This window comes from Diospyros lotus, chromosome 5 (assembly GCF_014633365.1).
Source record: "Diospyros lotus cultivar Yz01 chromosome 5, ASM1463336v1, whole genome shotgun sequence".
Taxonomy (NCBI): Eukaryota; Viridiplantae; Streptophyta; class Magnoliopsida; order Ericales; family Ebenaceae; genus Diospyros; species Diospyros lotus.
The window spans coordinates 38,830,965-38,853,205 of record NC_068342.1 but is presented as its reverse complement, the minus strand read 5'-3'; the positions used below and the strand labels follow the sequence as shown (position 1 = coordinate 38,853,205).

The following is a 22,241-nucleotide window of genomic DNA, read 5'->3' as shown; positions in this document are numbered from 1 at the left end:
AAAACTAATTTTAAAGTTAATGAATTAAGAAGAAGTAAGAAAATGAGATGGCTATTTCTTGAATTATATCAAAAGCAAATATCCCATCGATAGCAAGTGTGATTAGATCGTCACATATTTTTTAATACTCAAAATTTTCCTTGCAACTATGATTTGAATTTATTAACTCTAAAAATAGCGAGTGTGTTTAGCTGATTTTCTATTATTTCGCTTATATTAGTAAAAGAAAAAAACATCTTGAAGTTTACATCCTCATTTTACTTGAATCCGGTATCATAAGTCATATCTTTTCGTTTTTTTATTTTGTTGGTGATATATATATATATATTAATTTTTGATTAAATTTAAATTTAATATAACTTATTATTTTATTAACGGAAGGAGTGATTGAGTGAAAAATTAAACTATAAAAATATTTAGGGAAGGGATTTAGGTATAATTTATTTTTAAAAATAATTTAAATTAACTTCAAATTTTAAATAATATTGTTATTTTTTAATTAGTGTTGATTAACTTTTAACTATAACTAAATATATACGCTTTAAATCCCCATCTCTCGTGCTGTGCCATTGCAATCTTATCCAAGGGAGCAGAGGCTGATGGGCAATCCTAGAGCGTCCGATGGAAATGATTTCTTCAACCATTTGTCAAAATAATCGGACGGCCCAGAATGGTTTAACCGACTCCCCTTCCCATCCCCAGCATCGGATTCTGATAAAAATTGTACTAACCGGAAAAGTCCTGAGAGTCACAGAGAGATTCGAATCATTTCCAATTAAATTTCGCTTAATACTGACCCCCCACTCTCTCTCTCTCTCTCTTCGACGGCTCCATTTCGTTTATCTCTACACGACAAACCGGTGAGCGAAATGGATCAAATACGATGACGAAGGCGTGGATTTAGAGACAAATAGAGCTTGGATTCGCAGAAGAAACCTCTCTCCTGATCCCCATCCGCCCTGCTGCTCGCTCAATTTTCGACCTCGATCGGTCGGTGGGCTCGGGATTCATCGATCCTCGTATCTTGTTTCTCATCCGTTAGGTACTTCTTCAATCCGTCGTGATTCTGTGTTTGTTTCGTTCTCTTGAACCGGTTATTCGATTTTTTGTTGTATCTGTCTTAATGATCGGTAGCAATATTTTTCAAAATTAATGTGGGTGTGTCTTTACGTAGCTGTTTTAGAATAGTTTACGACGTTGCGGCGAATGAGGCGGGTAAAATTGGGGATCTGTGCTCTACAAGCTTCCGATTAAATTTTGTTTTGTTGATGCTCTTTTTTTTGTTTTTGTTTTTTTCCCTTTGTAATTTTGTTATTGTTTGGTGGATTTGGTTTTGAGGTTGGCTTGTAATCTTTGCGTTTGTGTTTTATGTTCTATTTTTAATTCTTAAGTGTTTGTGCGGTAGACCTGTATAAGGAAGAAAGAATGCAGAATTGCAGATGTTTGCTGGGCAATGCGCTGATGTTTTTCTTTTTCTCTTTCTCTCTCTCCATTTGTATTGCTGTGTTTACTGGTCTTTGTTTTTTCCTCAATTTTTAATTGGGTGGATATGTATGTACATTTTGTTTCGCTTATTGATGACGGATGTGCTATCTTGACTTAATATGCCAGTTTGTTTTCTTATACACACACACACACACACACACACACACATATGTATGTATTCACTTGTTTCTTTGGAGTCCTGCTGTTTGGTTTCCTGTACCATTTCATCAAGGCGCTTAATTCTTAGATTCACGTTCTGCTGTCAATTATTTGGAGAATAGAACTTGTCTATTTGGATTAGTAAATTGAAAGTAAGGGTAAGGTAATCCAAGCTTCCTGGGAATAAGCTCACTACGGATGTTGTATATCCTGCATGGAATTTGCAGGATATTTTTTTTTGGTAAGTGTGGAGAATTAAACTGAAATCAGTGGCATTATTAGGAAGTTACATCTGAGATAATGCTCCTAAATATTTGGAGCATTCAAAGCTAGAGATAAGGCCAAATATCTCTCCTATTAGTTAGCTGGTTATTTCTGTTTTGTAGATAGATAATTTGTAAATTTGAATACATTAGATTTTGTACTTATAGATTAGACTTGTACATTAGGTAAGACTTCTATCTCCTAATCATGTATATATTGAGCACTATCAAATGAAACTGAGGATCATTCTCTTCTCTCAATTAATTCTACAGTAAGGCAACATGGATTGCTTAAAAGTGTGAAACATAAAAACAGCAAGGAAATTGAAAAGTTAAGAACTTCAATATCAGTAGCTGTTATGTAGTCAGAACCACTGATTTCTGCACAAAATAGGACTGACCATAGATGTTAAAGGCATGCCTAGGTGCCCAGTTTAGCGCCTTGACTAGGCTGAGGCGAGGCGTTTTCTGGGAGGTGCGTGCCTTGCATGGTGAGGCGCCAGGGCTAGGCGCGCCTCATGAAACCAGCTGTCAAGCGGCCCGCTGCCCATCGAAACCAGTTGCCATTCTTGATTCTAGCCTGCTATCGTGAGTTTTTTGCTTGTTTTATTTGATTAGAATTAGAATTAAAACAAACTCGATCACAATTGGGTTCAACTTCGGCTTCAACTTCAAAGCGGCAAGTAACTCCAGAGATTGAAGAGGAGGTGGAACCTGTTAGGACCCCCATTAAACAAACTTATCAGAGAAGAAAGAAGGAAGAGAAAAGTGGTGGGGACCATAGGGGCAACCAAGTAAAATGACTCAAGGGTAGAAGAGTCACAAGTTAGTTAGAAAGGAATAATTGGGCATGTGGCTAGAACGAGAAGGGGAGAAGGTATAAAAGGGAGGAGAGAAGGAGAGAGAGGGATCTAAAAAATCTGTTGGAGAAGTTGTGGGAGAGAGAGACCCTCTCAAATAGGCATGTTTTTGTCTTCTTTCATTGTATTCGTTTACATCCATTGCTGAAGCTACTGAAAGTGAGGAATTCTTATTGTTTTAGAAGAAAAATTCAATCAATTGTTTAAAGGTACTATCATTTGGTATCAGAGCCTAGATCCATGGGGATATTCGTTTCTGAGAGAGTGGGAGAGCTGGAGGGAAGACTGGAGACTTATCAACAACAAATAGAAGGACGAATGGAGGGATTGCAAGTCGGGTTGGATTCTATGAGGAATGAATTCCAAAAGGTGCATAACATAGAGAAGAACATGACGATGATGTTGGACCAATTCAACTTACTGATAGAGAAGTGGGAGTCGCAGGAGAAGGATAGGAAGGGGAAACGAGGTGAGGACAATGTACCCATGGGTTCTTCTTTTACAGTGGACGAGACGCCAGGGGTGGGAGAACGAGTAAGGGACAAAGGCGGTGTGACCGACGGCTTAAAAAGGCTAGAGACGAAGGGTCGACGCTTGGAGATGCCCTTTTTTGAGGGAGACGACCCTAATGGGTGGGTCTTTAGGGCGGAGCGATACTTCGCCATGAACCGTTTGGTCGACGCAGAGAAATTGGACTCGGCGGCACTTTGTTTTGAAGCGGTCGCTCTCGCTTGGTTTCAATGGGAGCAAAGGTGATGTTGAGTGAGGAGTAGGGAGGAGCTCAAGGCGTTGCTGGTAAGTCTATTCCGATCAACTCAAGAAGGCACTGCGGAGGAGAGGTTCCTCGCGCTTAGGCAGTCCGGGTCTGTCAAGGACTACCGCCTTTGCTTTGAAACTTTGGCTTTGTCCCTTGAAGAGCTGCCAGACGTGTTCCTAGAGGGTCATTTTATAAATGGTCTGAGGTCGGATATCTGGGCGGAGATGAGGGTATTGCAGCCAAACAGACTGGAACAGATGATGGAGCTGGCCCAACGGATCGAGGAGATGAATCGGGTGGTCCATGGGGATTATTTAGGATCAAACCTAACTCGGGTATCGGCCCCTTCCACTCCAACAACAAACCTTCAGCCGGTGGGGCTGAGGCCCCCTCTGCCAGCATTGCTGAAGTTGGCAACAACCAGCCCTGCCACCTCACATTGGCCACCAGCTGTAGGTAAGTAGAGCACTCCCTCTTTCAAGAAGTTGAGTGAGAGTGAGTTGAAGGCCAAACGGGCGAAGGGGTTATGTTTTCGTTGTGACGAGAAGTATTCGGTGGGCCATAAATACAAGAATAGGGAGCTGCAAGTAATGGTGATTTATGAGGAGGAAAGGGATGAGGAAGAAGAAGATGTACATGAGGCTGAAATAGGGGATGAATTAGGGGAAGGGGGAGACCCGGTCAAATTAAGGGAGGTGGTGGAGCTATCCCTCAACTCGGTAGTGGGGTTAACTCCTCCACGAACCATGAAAGTAAAAGGGGAAGTGGGGGGACAAGAGGTGGTGGTCTTAATTGATAGCGGGGCTTCCCATAATTTTATAACAGCTGAATTGGTGCAGAAATTAGGGCTGACCTGGACACAAACAAGAGGATATAGGGTGATCATGGGGTCAGGGATGGTTGTCCGGGGGCGGGAGTGTGTTAACGTTGCAAAATATGAAAATAGTGGAGGATTTTCTGCCATTGGAGCTGGGGAGTTCAGATGTGATCCTTGGAATGAAGTGGTTGGCTTCCCTGGGAGAGACCCAAGTTGATTGGGGCTCGTTGATGATGAGATTTAAGGTAGGGGTGCCACCATGACACTACACGGAGATCCCAGCCTTAGTAAAACCTTGGTGACTTTGAAATCGATGATGAGGGCATTTAGAGAAAATGGGGAAGGGGTGCTACTTGAATTGGGGAGTTTAACTGCTTTGGAAAACAAGGTTGGATAGGTTGTTCTAGACAATTTACAGGAGCTGCTCGCAGAGTTCGAACAGGTGTTTGAGGAGCTGGTGTTTGAGGAGCCGGGGGGGTCTTCCCCTGCACCGGAAGCGGGACCATGCGATTACACTGCAACCAGGGGTGCCACCAGTGAATGTTCAGCCTTATCGGTATCCCCACTTTTAGAAAAATGAGATTGAAAGGCTGGTTAGGGAGATGTTGGCATCCAGGCTTATCAGACCAAGTGTATGTCCATTTTCCAATCCGGTATTGTTGGTAAAGAAGAAGGACGGAGGCTGGAGATTTTATGTTGACTACAGAGCATTAAACAAGGTAACCATTCCCGATAGATTTCCCATTCCAGTTATTGAGGAATTATTGGATGAATTGAATGGGGCTGCTGTCTTTTCCAAGTTGGACTTAAAATCGGGGTATCATCAAATTCGAATCAATCCTAAGGACGTTCTTAAGGCTGCCTTTCGCACACATGAGAGACATTATGAATTCTTGGTTATGCTGTTTGGGTTAACTAATGCTCCCGCTACATTTCAATCCTTGATGAATGAGATTTTTAAGGAGCAGTTGAGGCAATTCGTTTTGGTATTTTTTGATGACATTCTGGTAGTAGGGATATGGCTGAGCATAAGGAGCATTTGAGGTGTGTTTTGGGGTTGCTAGTAGTGCATTAGCTGTATGCCAATGCGAAAAAGTGTCATTTTGGGCAACGTGAGGTTGAGTACTTGGGACACGTCATTTCTCACGCAGGGGTGGCCGCGGATAACTCCAAAATTAAGGCAGTCATGGAATGGCTTAGTCCCAAATCCTTATTGGAGCTTCGGGGATTTTTGAGTCTAACAGGGTACTATCGAAGGTTTGTGAAGAATTATGGGAAGCTAGCTTAGCCATTGACAGACCGCCTTCAGAAGGGGAATGTTTTTTGGGATGAGTTAGCAGAACAAGCCTTCCAATCTTTTAAAAGAGTGATGACTGAACTTCCGGTGTTGGCCTTACCGGATTTTTTCAAGGAATTCGTTGTGGAGACTGATGCATTCGAGCACGGTTTGGGAGCTGTTTTGATGCAGGAGCAGCAACCTATCGCTTTTTTCAGCCATTCCCTAAATCCTAGAGGCCGACATAGGCCAATGTATGAGAGAGAGCTGATGGCCATGGTGTTTGCGGTGAGGAAGTGGAGGCACTATTTGATTGGGCGGAAATTTGTTATTCGAACAGACCAACGAAGCTTAAAGTTTTTAATGGAACAAAGGGTGCTCAGTCTGGAGTGTCAAAAATGGGTCATGAAGTTAATGGGATGTGATTGTGAGATTCAATATCGACCTGGGTTGGAGAACTGGGCAGCGGATTCCGTTTCATCATTGACTCTCATCATTCCTCGGGTGGTGCAACTTAACCAACTTAAGAAGGAGGTGGAGGAGGATGCGGCACTACAACTCATAGTTAAGGAGGTGAAGGCTAATCCCACTAGAAAACCTGGGTTCACCTTGGTAGATGGTCAATTATTATTCAAGGGGAAGCTATATCTACCTAAGGGGTTCACGTTGATTCCTTTAATGCTGAAGGAGGGGCATGATGGGCGGATTGGAGGCCATTCCGGGGTTCTCAAGACCTATAAAAGAATCTCCTCGAACGTGTATTAGGTGGGGATGAAGAGAGACATTCAACAATATGTCCATAATTGCCCTGTGTGCCAATAGAATAAGTATGAAGTGTTATCACTTGGTCTAGTTCTGCACCAAATTTGGGAGTACGTGTCCATGGATTTCATTGAAGGGCTGCCAAGATTAGGGGGGAGGGATACAATATTGGTGGTGGTTGATCGGTTAAGCAAATACAGACATTTCATTGTTGTAAAGCACCCGTTCACAGCAAAAAGCATAGCAAAGATCTTTGTGAAGGAGGTTGTCAGGCTACACGGGGTTCCAAACTCTATCTTCTCCGATCGAGATAAAATTTTTGTTAGTTATTTTTGGGAGGAGCTATTCCGATTGCAGGGCACCCAATTGAATAGGAGCAGCTCTACCACCCACAATCCGATGGATAAACGAAGGTCTTAAACCGCACCTTGGAGACCTATCTTCGTTGTTTTTGTTCGTCCAAACCTAAGGCGTGGTGCATCTAGTTGCCATGGGCCGAATATTGGTACAATACTTCCTTTCATGCGTCCTCAAAATTAACTCCGGATTGTCTATGGGCGTGAACCTCCCCCATTATTGAGATTTGAGAAGGGTTCTACAACAATTTCTGTAATCGAACAACAACTATTGGAGTGAGACTCAACTCTCGATAAATTTCAATCCCAACTGTTAAAGGCTTAAGTTCGGATGAAGGAAATAACAGATAAGAAGCGGTGAGATGTGCAATTTGATGTGGGTGATATGGTTTATGTAAAAATTCGGCCCTATTGACAAAAGATGTTGGCGAAGAGACTGAATGAGAAGTTATCACCGAGATTCTATGGGCCGTTTCTAGTGGAGAGGAGGATCGGGAATGTGGCCTACAGGCTAACCTTACCACCTTCTAGTGCTATCCACCATGTGTTCCATGTGTCGCAACTGCGCAGGGTTGAAGGAGCAATTAGGGAAATCCTCAAAATTCCTGATTAGCTTTCAGCTGAGCTGGAAATGAAGGTGTCACTGGAATTTCTGTTGGGAATAAGGCCAGACACAGGGGAAAATGTAAGGAACTTTGATGTCCTTATTCAATGGAAGGGGCTACCCCCATTGGAAGCAACATGGGAGCCTTACCATCATATTCTACTTCAATTTCCAGAATTCCACCTTGAGAACAAGGTGAGACTTATGGGCGGGAGTGTTGTTAGGACCCCCATTAAACAAACTTATTAGAGAAGAAAGAAGGAAGGGAAAAGTGGTGGCGACCACAGGGGAAACCAAGTAAAATGACTCAAGGGTAGAAGAGTCGCAAATTAGTTAGAAAGGAATAATCGGGCATGTGGCTGGAACGAGCAGGGGAGAAGGTATAAAAGGGAGGAGAGAAGTAGAGAGAGGGATCTGAAAAATCTATTGGAGAATTCGTGGGAGAGAGAGTCCCTCTCGAATAAGCCTGTTTTTGTCTTCTTTCATTGTATTCATTTACATCTATTGCTGAGGCTACTGAAAGTGAGGAATTTTTACTGTTTTAGAAGAAAAATTCAATCAATTGTTTAAAGGTACTATCAGAACCCTGATTACACTTTTAATCCCTTTTCACCTCACCCCCTTAATCACATTAATGAGAATATATATATATCTGGAGATTAGGGTTGCTCCATACCACGGGGGGGCTTTGCCCCCTCGCACCCCCGCCCCACGAGAGCAATGGTGGGCTTCGGGCTTGGGCCGTCCGCTACCACCACAACTCTCATGAAAAATCGACATTTGGGTCTTGTCCCAAATTATCTGGATCGGGTCAAATAATGAGTTTCATTCTGGAAATCAAGACATACTTCAACAACTTCTTTATTGATTGTGGACTTGTAGTGTTTATTGATTGTGGACTTATAGTGTTTATGTATTTGTTTAGAATTTTGTGTCATGAACCTAGGGTTCATAACGGGCTGAAATGGACAATTGGAAAGATCCGATTGAATTAAGGTCAAGAGCAAAATGTATTAGAGGGAAAATTAAAGAAGAATCGAGGAGAAATTAGAGAGAATTGAGGGAGAGCAGAAGAGAGAAATGAGAGGGAGATTTGAGAGAATTCTTAGAGAGAGAATGAGAGTTTTTAATTATCAATTCAAGCCTCTCTTCTCCTCTTACAATGGGGCCTTTATATAGGCTTCATCTAACAAAAATAACAGCATCCTTGCTAAGTTTATGACTATAATGTCCTTCTATGGAATCTTGGGTCATGACATTTTGCATGATGATTGATACTTGTTTGAGTTTGAGACTTTGAGTTTGAACTTTGATGATGTTTCTAGTTTAGAATTTGCATGATGAATGAATCAACTTTGATGTTGTTAGTTTAGAATTTGAATATGATGAATCATGAATGATATGCATGTGTTATTATTGATAATTTGATAGTTGTTTATGATTTTACAAGATTTTGAGTTTTTTTTCTAAAAGGTGTGCCTCGCTTCGAAAAGGCGCACCTTGCACCTCACGCTTCAGGTTCCAGGACCCTTTGCGCCTCGATGCGCCTATTGCCTTTCAGAACTGTGGGACTGACAATACTTAGGCAAAGGGATGCCTCTATTCTTGAATTGCTTGGAGCCTGTCTATCATTTCACACTATTATGGAAATGAAAATGATGAGAAAAATCTGGTTCGGTTGTCTATTGCTCTATCAGAATAACAATGGATTAGCATATGGTTTTGTGAAAACAAAAATATTTCCTGACATGATCTCAGGTTTTTAGGAAATTTGCCCCCATGAGGTGAGATGGCTGGTTTCATAGACATTTCCCAGAGCATGGATAAGTGGATTATCAGTCAATGCACTGTGCTTTTCCATAACAAAAGATCAGCACAGATAAGTGGATTCATACCTGTTCTCCTGGCAAAGTCAGATGAGGAATTTGTATAATGAGAAGAACAATAAAAGAAGCATTATCAGTCAACAGTGGAACTTGGTTAAAAATTGGATTTTCCAAATCGTGTTGCTGTTAACAGGCCCCTTCACTTACATTATCCATGCAAAGCTGTATCCTACAACTTAAGAATATAAAGAGTGCTCTAAGCTTGTCATGTTTGGTAATGGCACTTTGCCATGTGCATTGATTTAGTGGTTTATTGTTCGCATTTTGATTTTATAATATAGTTTCTGAACCTCAGAAGCCTCTCATGTTACAGTTTAAAAAGTGAATGAGCAATTCATATTCTTTCTCAGTATTTTCTCTTAAGATGAAGTTTTAGGAGCATGAAAATGTAGCTGTTATGCTATTCTTTCTCTCTGCTAAATTTATTGATGAATGTGTTGTTGTGTTGAACAGGATTGCTGGCTAATATATGGAGGATTCCTTATTAAAATAGCACACTGTTAAACTCAGGTAAGGAGATGAAAAAACCATTTACAGAAAAAAAAGGAGATGAAAAAAGATATTATGGGAGCTCTTAAATGTCTTTCTATTTATAATTCTTTTTCTTTCAGTCCTAATTGCAATTTTTGTGTCTTATAACAACAATATATCAAGCCTTTATTCCACTATGTGGGGTCGACTGCATGAACTCTAGATTTCCATTCATTTCTATCCATTCTTGAGTCGCATCTTGGTCTAAAATAATGTTATGATTTATCATGTCCATTTACCTTAAGTTGTAGATTAAAAACTTACAATTTACTTGTTCAAATCTATTTGAACTGCTGAGGTTGGAAAAAGTGTAGCCTGTCTATTATTATGGTTGAATTTTGTTCATCTATATTGTTAGGTTTACCTGTTGCAGGAATGTGTTTTCACCTTCCTCGACTGCCTTCACGCTTCCAAGATAATAACCACTGTTTAATTACTTGTCAAAACTTGAATTCTTTCTGCTAATGGTGTTGAACAAGCACAAGTTGGTACATACTGGAAGTTCTTTTCTGGTGGCTGGTTCCCTTGCAAATAACTGAACTCTGTGGTCTATTTGAATATTTTGAATGTCTTTGCATCTTCAGCTACCAGTCTGAGCTAGTATGTTTTTCCTTTTACAGATTTGTTAATTCAGGTCTGCTTAACAGTGTTCTTGATCAAAGTTTAAATATTCTACTGCAACACTCGTAAAGAATTATATTAGCCCCAATGCAAGGTCAACGCGGTGCAGGCAATTTCTTTACTGGAAGTGTGGATCTTAACCAGGGTTCTGCTACCAATAGCACTGATGTGAATCCAGCAACTGCTTGGAGTAGCTTGCTAACTCCAGTAGAAAGCCGGTTGTCAAGTACGATGCTCCCTTCTGCTGAAGGGAACTATACATACAATGATACTTTTGGTCATAGCGGTCGGGGTTTTAGTAGGTGGGGCTTAGGTGAGTCCAGCTCTACTGCAAATGTACAAAGCCAGGGCATTGATGATGGTCTGAAAATTGAAAATGGTCGGTCATCACTTGCTTGCCCTGGTTGTGATGCAAGGCTAGAAGAAAGGCAACTTGAACCATCTGTTCTTCGTGAAAGTGTAAGCAGTGGTATCATCAGCAACCACGCTACTGGCAGACCACCAGTTATGCAGAGTTCCAGTTCTAATCATGTTCCTCTAAATTTAAATTTAAATGCTGGACTTACAGGCAGTGATGGTGATGGTGCACAGGGTATCCGATTGGGTGCTTACCATAATCTCCACAGGTTAAGTGGACCAAGTGCTGAACCTAATGTTTCTTCTGATTGCGTTGGGACTTCTTCTGGTAATTCTGGTTTTTTTCTGGAGAATGAGAATGAATCAGGTTCTTCATTAGGCAATTGGGGTTCATCCAGCAAGAGGAAGGCTCTTGCAGGCACTTCTGGAGAGTGTCATCCTGGTGGGAGTTCAAGCAGCATTCAACCAGCTGAAAGCTTTCCACAACATGGTGCTTTTTCATTTTTTAGCGCTTCTGGAAGCTTAAGTATCTCATCACCACCAGTAATTTCTCCTAGCATCAGTCCTCCTGAACATCTAAATGCAAGAAATGACATTGGTACCCGTGGAGTACCTTCTGGTGTCTTTTCTCCTTTACAAGTTACAGGAATTGCAGAAAGCTCCTCAAGGAATTTTGGTGTTAGAGGGAATGCAGGGCATACAGAATCTGTTAGGTTTAGTTTACCTTCAGCAGGGAATACAATTAGGCATTCTAATGTATTCTCTTCTCATCAGACATCTAGACCCCTCTCTCTTTCTGATTTGGACTCTAGAATGACTCCAGGAGCAACCAGTTTGAACAATCCCCCAAACCCGTCTCATTCCATGAATATTTCTGATTTTTCAAGGAATGTGCTTCCTTCTCCTTGGAATCGGAGTCTTAATTCAAGAGCTAGTGGTTCTTCAAGTTCTCCATTGGTTTCAGGAGATAGAGGTGTATCATTGCGAGAGGAAGCACATATGAGAAACACCTCAGGAAATAGCACGGAGCATCCCATGTTTATTCCTGTAACTGAGATGAGAAATATTGTGCAAGATCCAAATAATTGGAATTTATCTACCAGAAATACTAGCACTTCTGTAAGTATGGCTTCTAGTTCTCGAATTGGCCACAATTCTACTTGGATACCTCATCACAACTCCCTGACACAGAATCAGCAAACAACATCTGAATATACTCCTTGGACTCTGTTTCCATCTGTGGACTCTGAGTCTGGGGGTCAGAGAGGTTATTTTTCCCCATTGCATTCAGACCCTTCTTCTTCGGAGGAAACTGTGATGTCTTCTGGAGCCAGTAGCCATATCCATCGTCGACCTCATCCAAGATTTGATTTGTTGATGGAGGTACCTAGTGATGATATCAATGGTTGGCGAGCTTTAGCTGCTGGTATTGAGGGGAGGCAGAGGCTGGTATCAGAGGTTTGTTTCTAAATTATCTGATTTCTAATTTTTCCCTGACATAGCTCACTGCTTCTATACTTAAATCTTTAAGCTATATTACTTCCATGTTTCCTCTTTGTACATAGTTGTTGAACAGTAGTACTGCTTAAGGCCCGATATTCCAAATAAAATAGTAATCACCATTTCAATTGTGACATTTTGATGCGGCTCGCATGTGATATAGCGTTGCAATTAATGTGGGGAATATTTGAAAAATCTCAGGCTTAATTGTAACATCACTTTGCAATTGCCGTGAATCTGTGATTAACACACTGTTCATAATTTTACAATGTTCTCCATTCTCTCTGCAGTGATGTGCAGATTGCAATACCGTGAAATTTTAAATCCATGCATGATGTTTTTGTCAGGGCTAAGTGTTCTGTTCATAGTCATAAATCCTGTTTTGAATCGGAAATAATCTGATACCTAATGTTGGGTGTTTAGTTCCAGTTAACATGCCAGCCTATACTGCAGTCTATTTCAGTGATACTGGTGTACTGCTGGTACCACCAAAGGTTTTTTCTTTGCCCAAAAACAAGTAGAGAATCACAACTAAGAAGTTGGAGAAAGCAAAGGTGGGAACCTATACCAATATTCACAATTTCAAATTGCTCAAACAAAGACTTATCTCTCAACTTACCAACTGATTAAACCTTTGCTTCCTATTGCTCGCCTGCTCTCTCTGCAAGCAAATTTAAAAATTTTACAGCACGAGGTAGATGGCTATATATAGGGTTTGGGCGTGGGTTAAGGAAAATGAATAAGGTGGTGGTCATTCCTTATCCTTGTGCTTCTTGGGAAGGGTATCAGACGGTGGGGAAATAGCTTGGTTCCAATTTCTAAAATGAAGTGAGACACTCAAGATGTGAAGTTGATGTTTGGTTCAGATCATGGGGTCTTAGTAGTTGATTATTGTTGGTGAAATTGTTTATGATGCTTTGCTTCTCATGAATGTAGTGGTAGATGTTGCTGATATATTGAGGTGGGCCCCCTTTTGGGATCGGATATATAATTTATTTATTTTTTATCCAGTCTGATCCTTCAATGTTAGTTTACTTTTTTTAACGTCATTTTATCATTTAATCTATAATTAGTTTGCTTTCTTTCCTATGATGTTGTTGTCGTTTATATATATTTTTTTGTTAATGATGTTCTTATGAATGTTAGGAAACCCAGTCCTAGGTATTGAACTAGAAAGGAAGAGGGTCAATGGTTGGGCTAGGATGTATTTTCCAAATAAATAAATATATAATAATATTAAAACTATGATATAAAAATTAAAATTTGTCATTTAATTTTATAATAAACGTCAAAATTTATCATGTAATATCATATATGGAAAGAAAAAAATTATATGCTTTTATGTGAAGAAAGAAAATAATTGATTTTGTAGGGTCCCGCACACATTTTCCAACTGTGCACAGCACACACACACATAAAAAACATGAATTGCACTTCAAAGTTGCTTTTCTGATATTTACATTTTGCCTTCTATCTTTCCTTTTCAATTTCTAATCCTCCATGCTTGCCTTCTTTCTTATTCCTTTATAATTTCCATTCTTCCTTTAAATGTGTGTCCATTTCAGTTACTCACATGTCCATTTCAGTTACCTTCTCTACTCAACCCTTCTAAATCCTCTCAAAATTGTCTTTTTCCTCGAAGACACCCCTCCATCCTCATTCCTCAATTAAGTCAATAGCTCAAATGGGTTGTCTTTGATATTGGATTTGAATTATGAAAACAGTAACTCATATGGGCCCAAAATACCACAAGTAAAACCAAAGCAATCCAATGGAGACTTATTGACTTAATGGAGGAGAGTCTTTTTTTTTAAAAAAAAGTAAACAACGGGGACCTTAAATGCTAAAAGTAAACCGCAAAGAGTCTTCATCAAAATGGTACAAACCACATGGGGTTTGAGTGGATTTTGCCCATAAAAGGAAAAAATATATATATATATATATAAATATAAAATAGAGGATGATGCTAAGGGATAAGGAAGCCAAAATTAAGTTGGGGTGAGGTAATAAAAGGAGCAATGACATTGTGTTTTTTGTTTTTGTTTTTTTTCTTTTAATGTAAATGACAATGTGATTTAACCCTTGATAAGGAAGGAGAAAACAATTCAGCGTAACTTACCCCCAGGTTAAGATTCATACTAACATTAAGTTGGGTTATCATAATTTGGAAAGTCAGAATGACTTGGAAATTTCGAATGATTTATAAAGAGTAAATAAAGACATTAATATTTGTGTTCATTTTAACAAGCTCAAGATTTGTATAAAATTGGGTTTTGGCAATAAAAAAAAAAAAAAAAAGGTTTGAGCTGTGACATTTGTTTGGTTTCTAATAAGTTACATTTAATAAGGGAAACTTTTGATCTGGTCATTTATTACAGAAAATTGCTTCAACAGCCTTCCATCTTTATGTAGGCCACTCTTTGGGAGTGGGACAGCGAATGAATGTAACCAATCTTCTTTTTGATAATTCTGGATTATGAAAGTTTTATATATGGTTACCCTCATCTAGAATTGTTGATAATTGTGGATTATGAAACCTTTTTATAAAAGTTGCATGTGTCTTTTTATATATGGTTAGCTTATTTATAATTCTTTTTGTTAATTTTGGATGTGACACTTTAACTGTAGATTCCATTCTGTTTACCTTAAAAATGATTTGGTATCGATTAGCCCTAAAAAAAGAATCTGGTGTTATTGGTGAGAAGTTGCAATGAAAGAAGTAATATTTGTCTTTTTTACAGATCCGTCATGTCTTGAATGCTATGCGTAGGCTTGAGAACTTACGAGCTGAGGTTCGTTTTTTTTTTTTTTTTTCTCTTGATTGATTGATTCAATAATTTATATATTTCTTATTAAGCTTAAAATGTGAATCCATTTTGTCTTGGCTACAACCACAGTAGTGTGGCTGGCTTGCTTGGCATATAGAGATGTTTCACTCTTCATTATGTTTTTGACCAGAGCTTGTTTTGATGACAAAAGATGATACACTTAGCAATGGTACTTATGAATTTTCTAATAATGATTGTTAATGTTATTACTCAGATTGCTTATTTAATTAAAGCAGCTTCCACCATTATTACATTATGTTCCTGAAGATGTGAAGACAACATTGCCTTCTAACACAGACGTACCACATATATTACCTGACAGTGGACACAATGGGTGGATATTACCTGACACTGGTTTAGTGGTGACTGAGTCAAATCGAAGTTTACAATTGAGAATTAGTTTTATGTTTGAAACTAGTGTCTAAATTGAAGGAATTGAAGGAGTTCAAATATCTTTGACACATGAAGGCCACTTCTACAGACGGGACTGCTCGACAGGTGGTGTATTACACAATATATATATATATATATATGCTCTGTTGTGTTCCTTGTTTGTGGAGTGAGTCACTGCTCATGCGCAAGGATGCTGTTTGTTTCTAACACTGACCTAACCTCATTCCATAAAGTAGACTGTAGTAATGGGAACTGATGGTATACTTCCTGTCCTTGCTTGCAATCTCAGTCCCCTCATTTGCTTAGATTAACAGAATAAACTACAAACAGTAGTTTCTCTTCTTTTTATGTATTCCATATATGCTTCTCTCTATAGAGTACAGAGAGTACATTTTGGTATCAAAAACTCACATTTTAAGTTCACATGAAGATCTTCTGGAGCAACGTGTAGCTTCTGACATAATCCATCAATCATGAAAAAAGGGCCTTGCAAGTTGCTCCATTTCTTACATTTTGGTCTACATGTAATTGTGTGCCAGGATTATATGATGTTTGATCCGTTCATAAATGGGGTTGCTGAGGTGCATGACAGGCACAGAGACATGAGACTTGATGTCGATAACATGTCATATGAGGTAAGAGGCAATTTATCCCCCTGATATTCACCCTGATAATCAGATTTTGATAGAAGGTTGTTCTATTGGAACACCAGGAACTATTGGCATTGGAAGAAAGCATAGGTAATGTGAGCACTGGTTTAAGTGAAGAAACCATCCTAAAGTCTATGCCACAGCGGAAATATCTGTCTATCATGGAAGGATCTGCATCGAACATGGAGCCTTGCTGTATATGTCAGGTAAAAGGCGAAATGGCATTATTATTGATCTCGCTTATTTGCCAAACCTAGTTTAGCCCTCTAACTTAAATCCTCCTTTATGTTGCAGGAGGAATATGCTACTGGTGACGATATCGGGTCGTTGGACTGTAGCCATGACTTCCATGTCAATTGCATCAAGCAATGGCTGACACACAAGAACCTGTGCCCTATTTGCAAAATGACTGCCTTGGGTACGTGAGATTTGGAAACGCCATTGAAATGTTGGACCCTGAGAAGTTTATTTTCCTTGTATAACAAAACCCATTGCTTCGGTCGAAACTATAGAATCCTGCATAAAACCAATTTTTATGAGTTCATGAATTGCATGGATTCATAGAAGTGGACAGGGTTGTGCAAGCTATAAAATAGAAGAAGATCCACAACAGTGGCAAGAGATTTGTGTATAAATCAGAAAAAAAAAAGAATAATTTAAATTTTCCAATAAAAGTGACTGGTGAAGTGATCCCTATATACGGCACTATGGCCTTGTGGTAGCAGTGCTTGTAAGTGCAGTGTTTGTAAGTAATTTTGGAACCTTCATCGTCTCTCACTCGGCCTGCCAAATTCATCATTTTAAGGCCATTCGGCGAGTCTTTCTTCGTCTGGGCTTTGATTGAAAACATAACCCCAAACATCTTGAGGCCGTTGCCTAGTCTTTGATATTTAAGTGAGGGGTTGCCGATGGGTAAAACTGAAAGGAGAGAATTAAAGTAAAAGCTGATTATATCTGAAAAGGAGGTAGTGTTATTGAACTTTTTTGAGTTCTGGACTCATTGATTACTTAGAAAGACATAGCTGTTTTGAGTCCAATCAATTGGCTTTGGTTCTCGACTCTGTGGAGCTTGGGCCATATAGTTGTGCTTTATTATAGATAGGAAATCTTATCTCTATAAAAATGTAATAAATTCGTATCTTAAGAATCAGTGGTTCCTTTTATTTTGAGTCAGCCTAGTATGATTGATTTAGCTCTCTGTCTAACCAATTGAACTGAGTCTAATTCTTGGGATGATGTCCTCTAGCGAATGTCCCGCCATCACACTCTTTTAGTGATGAGGAGATAAACCTGAGTATTATTCACTAGAGGGAGAATTCGAATTTGGAGATCAGACCCTTGTTAGTAAATATGTGAATTATTCTTTTTTTTTATTAAAAGTATTACACTTACGTATTTTTAAAATATTCGAAATAATTCGCATATTTTAAATCTAAAACGTATAAAACGTGTATTAGTTGAATTTTTTAAAAATTCGATAGAAAAATTCGTTGTATGCTCTCAATCCCAAACCATGTGCAGAACAAATTATGATGTTTGATAAGAAATGTTTTTTAATTATTACTATAGTTAATGATGCTCACGATGACCTATTATTCTTCCCACTTTCCACTCGACTCTCCTTTTGTATTTATTAAATTATCTTACAGAAACTACTCATCTACTCTCCTCTCTCTATCATCTATCTAATAAACTACTCTCACATTTCTCTTCGACGAATTTGTTCTTCACTTCGATCCTCAACATCTCATTAGGTGATTCAGGTTCAATAACTTCAACTCTTCTTTATCTCTATGTAAGTTGCTTCATTTTATTCCTTGTTTGGTGGTTTTCTTAACATTTCTTGAAGTAATTTTTTTATGCTGATTTTTCATCTTTATCTTCATTTTTATATGCATGGAAGATTATTTAGGGAATATTTTATTACATTATTTAAATTAATTTTTAGTTTTAAAATCAAACAATGTAAGATTGATAGATTTGAAGAATTGATTTTTTAAATTGTTTCTAAAATTAAAATTTAAAAATATTGAGTTTTAACAAACAACAGAAAATTTAGGAAAAAAAAACAAGCAACAGAAAAGACTTTAGGTATATAATCTGCACCAGACTTCACATGGCATGGCAGCTCATAGATTACGCCATGAGTAGCCATCTCTTATGGGATTTCTTAAAAAAGTTTCTTTACTCTCTCTCTCTCTCTCTAATTTTTTTGAGCTTTTTATCAAATTAATTATAATCTTTGTAACTTTGATAAACATGCTAGCAGTATTAGACCAGATTCCAGAACACACTGAGAATAAATATGAGCTTCACAATTAACAGGAAGAAAACATGAGTACGTGCAAGTAACATATGGATCATTTGGGGGACACATAGAATCTTTTTAACTTTGCAGCATTACCTTTGCTTTGCAAAGTTGACATTTCCATAACTTGAATAAAATAAAATAATCAGAGACTTTTGCTTCAAATTGTTACGTATAAATAGAATCAACTCATATTCAACCCAAGCCTTTCATTCATCATGATCATTATGAAAATCCATCCATGATCATATATTCACCCATAATTAACCATGATCAATACTCATATCCACTTAGTTTATTTATTCTGTTTGGTTGAATCTGTTGTTTTTTTTTTTAATTATATAAATTTTAATAAATTTATTTCTACTTATACATGTTAAACTTTGTTAATTAATTGTTATGCATATTAGTAAATAAAATTAAATTACATGTAGGAAATGCGACAAAGAGATAAATTTTGGGAGTATGCTGATAATATGGATCGACGATTCAAATGTAAATTTTGTCAAAAAGAGTATCCTGGTGGTATATCTAGAGTAAAATCGCATTTATTTAGTCAAACAGGGCGTGATGTTATGGTTTGTCCAAGTGTGCCAGATGAGGTACAAGCTCTAGCTGTTATTGCTATTGGAGGTGGTAGTAAAAAGACAAAATTATCTACTGAAAATGTCGGAACTAGTCAAGAAACTTTGTCAAGTTTACAACAAACTTCAATACCTATCATATACAACAAAAATGATAAGGATATGGTGGATATGAAAATAGCTCAACATTTTTTTTTGAATAATATTCATTTCAATGTTATTCAAACACCTACTTTTATTGAGATGATTAAGGCTGTTTTTAACTTTGGTATTGGATATTCATTACCAAGTTATTCTACTCTAAGAACTAAATTAGTGATGAATAACAAAGCAATGGTTGAAGATTATGTAGCTAAAGTGAAGGAATCATGGGGTTTATCAGGATGCACATTAATGTCTGATATTTGGACAGACATGAAAGGTCGTTCATTTATCAATGTGGTTGCTTATTCTCCGAAAGGGCCTGTCTTTTTAAAGTTTTTTGAAAGGTCGAGTTATAGAAAGAGTGGTTCTTTTCTTAGAGATCTACTTGTATCTGTCATTGAGGAGATTAAACTTAAGAATGTAGTTCAAATTATTATAGACAATGCTTCAAATTATGGACTTGCTGGTAATATGATAATTGAGAAATTATCCTCACATATATAAAACAAAGTGTGCAGCCCATGGAGTTCAATTACTTTTCAAAGATATTTATAATCAGGTTCAATGGATAAGCAAGGTATTTGATGAGGTAAATGAGATTGTGGATTATATGTACGGACATACCATTGTCTTAAGTTTAATGAGGGAACATACACACAAGGATTTGAAAAGATATTCCAAAACTAGGTTTGCTTCTCATTTTCTAATGCTTCAATCTGTTTTAGAAGCTGAAGATGGCTTGAGAAACTTAATTGCATCAGCAACTTGGAGAAACTTGTCATATAGCAAAGGAGCAATGACACAAAATGTGAAGGACATAATTCAAGGTATTGAATTTTGGAAAGAAGGAAAAGAGGTTATATCTGCCTTAGAGTCTCTTGTTAAAATATTGCGATTAGTTGATGGTAATGGATCAACTGCTGGCTACATTTATGATGCAATAGAGAGAGCAAGAATTGCCATCAAGAAGCAATGTAAAACTAATCCTATCAAATACACGCAGCTACGGGACTTATTTGAGACAAGATGAGAGGAGAATATACTTCATGAGATACATGCAGTTGCAGTTTACCTTAACCCATCTTTAATGTATGACATGAAAATAAGGTATGATCAATCTAAAGTGAGAGATGATTTATTATTTGTGGGAGAACAATTGGTTGACATTACAGAGAGAAATGAGTTTGCTAACCAATTATTGATTTATGATGGGAGACATCCAAATATGTTTAATTTTCTTTCAATGGCACAAATGAGATCTGCTCATCCTCTTAAGTAATGTTACTTTTATTTAACTTATTTTAATATCTATTTTTATTAAGTTATTTATCTTACAGAAAATTAACTTATTGATCATTATGTGTAAGAGTGTGGTGGGAAGCAAATGGAGGCTTAGTTCCTATTCTAAAAAGGGTTGCTATTCGTATATTGAGCCAACCATGTAGTGCTTCTGCATGTGAACGTAATTGGAGTGCATTTGATGCTAGCTGCACAAACAAAAAAGAGAAATAGATTATCACCAGATATGTTAGAGGACCTTGTCTATATAAGGGTGAATTCATTAATGTTAAAAAATTCTACTAATTTTGAGATGCATGACAGAAAAGTAATTGATCTTGAAAATATTACGGAGCTTGATGAAAATGTTAATGAAAGACTTGAGGAGGCTGCAGATGAAGGTCTTGAGGAGAATGCAACAGATAATATTGATGTTGGTGATATTTCGTGACTTGATAGAAGACTTGGCATTGGATCATCTATGTCTCGATCATTTAATTATGATTTTTTTTAATTCAATTAAGGAACTGACTTGAGTATTTGGATTGTATAAAAATTTTCATTTTGTGATATTGGGTAGCTTAGAATTTTAAACTGTGTAAATTTCATTTCTATTCTTAAAAAAAACCCCATCTCTCTCACTCTCCTTCATCTCTGTCGGCCTCCCTCTTTCAAAACCCTCTTTGTTTTCTCTGGTATCAGCCCATCGTCGTCGCCGTTCTTTCAATCTCCTCTCACACGATTTTCTCCAACCCCACCCTCTCTCACTCTTATCTCACACGATTTTCTCCAACCCCTTTCTCTCAATCTCTTTCATCCACATCGGCATCTTCTTCATCTCCGTTGCCTCTCCATTGTCTTGTCTCTTTGCCGGCCCATCGATTGAATCCACGTTGGCATCTCCTCCATCTCCGCCACCTCTCTACCGATCTACATCCCTGATACTCCTTCAGTCGATTTCAAGGTAAGCCCCAAATTTTTTGCATCTTTATTATTATTATTTTATTTTTATTTATTTATGTTTTTTCTATCACGAATCTCATCACTCTCCCGCATCTTCTGCCGCATCCAGTCCTTCAAAAAAAAAAAAAAAAAAAAAAAACTCCAAAGCAACTAGAAAAATCATGTCGGGATCGGGTTTACCATGTGGTGCCCGCAAGTTCTTGAGGAAAAAATGTATCCAAGGGTGCATCTTTGCCTCTTACTTCTGCCTTGATCAAGGATCTGATCATTTTGCAGCCATCCATAAGGTGTTTGGTGCCAGTAACGCTTCAAAGCTACTAGCCCAACTTCCAGAAAATGACCGTTATTGGGCTGTATTTACACTTTGGTATGAAAACCAAGCCAGGCTTCACGACCCCATATATGGTTGTGTTTCACACATGTTTTCCCTTGAACAACAGGTTATCTGTCTGCAAATTCAGATCGCGTTATTGCAGGAATTTTTGTTTGCTACCTCATGTCCAATCTCGCAAGGTGTTCCAAATTGGGTTCTCCCAGAACCCAGTTTTGGACATATTCCATATGGTGAAAATGGATCATTCTTCGTGGATGATCCAAACCCTATCGACGCTAGCAGCAACTAGTGGCCATATGGAGAACTTGAATCTGTTGATGAGCTTGGAGCTGTTGTGTTTGGCCGAAATCATCAATGAGCATATGGAGAATTAGATTACTACGTTGTGGATTTCATGTGTGTATTTTGTGATTGTCTTTTTCAATGTTGTGTAACCTGGGATATCTGATTATTATGACTTTACGTATTTTCAGTTTATGCTTTCTTTTAATTTAGTTTGCAAAATCTTAACAATTCTTATTTTAT

General features: G+C 38.1%; 2 protein-coding genes across 3 annotated transcripts; both read left to right on the top strand.

The window, feature by feature from the left end:
* Nucleotides 1-747: 747 nt before the first annotated feature.
* LOC127801322 (E3 ubiquitin-protein ligase MBR2-like) lies at nucleotides 748-16,803 on the top strand. Of its 2 annotated transcripts, XM_052336315.1 has the most exons (7): nucleotides 748-1,042; nucleotides 9,679-9,735; nucleotides 10,377-12,192; nucleotides 14,976-15,026; nucleotides 15,995-16,090; nucleotides 16,168-16,311; nucleotides 16,400-16,803. In XM_052336315.1, exons 3-7 carry the CDS (start codon nucleotides 10,465-10,467, stop codon nucleotides 16,529-16,531), a joined length of 2,151 nt encoding a protein of 716 aa, XP_052192275.1. In that variant the 5' UTR covers nucleotides 748-1,042; nucleotides 9,679-9,735; nucleotides 10,377-10,464; the 3' UTR covers nucleotides 16,532-16,803. The 2 variants fall into 2 exon arrangements, with proteins under 2 accessions (XP_052192275.1, XP_052192276.1); XM_052336316.1 differs by lacking the exon at nucleotides 14,976-15,026.
* A 4,740-nt stretch (nucleotides 16,804-21,543) lies between these two features.
* LOC127802248 (LOB domain-containing protein 17-like) lies at nucleotides 21,544-22,005 on the top strand. The gene has a single exon (XM_052337961.1). It carries the CDS (start codon nucleotides 21,544-21,546, stop codon nucleotides 22,003-22,005), a length of 462 nt encoding a protein of 153 aa, XP_052193921.1.
* Nucleotides 22,006-22,241: the final 236 nt, after the last annotated feature.

Coding starts and splice junctions, on each gene's coding strand:
- LOC127802248 (XM_052337961.1), top strand. CDS start 21,544: ATGTCGGGATCGGGTTTACCATGTGGTGCCCGCAAGTTCTTGAGGAAA.
- LOC127801322 (XM_052336315.1), top strand. CDS start 10,465: ATGCAAGGTCAACGCGGTGCAGGCAATTTCTTTACTGGAAGTGTGGAT. Junction 12,193..14,975: donor GGCAGAGGCTGGTATCAGAG/GTTTGTTTCTAA, acceptor TCTTTTTTACAG/ATCCGTCATGTCTTGAATGC. Junction 16,312..16,399: donor AGCCTTGCTGTATATGTCAG/GTAAAAGGCGAA, acceptor TTTATGTTGCAG/GAGGAATATGCTACTGGTGA.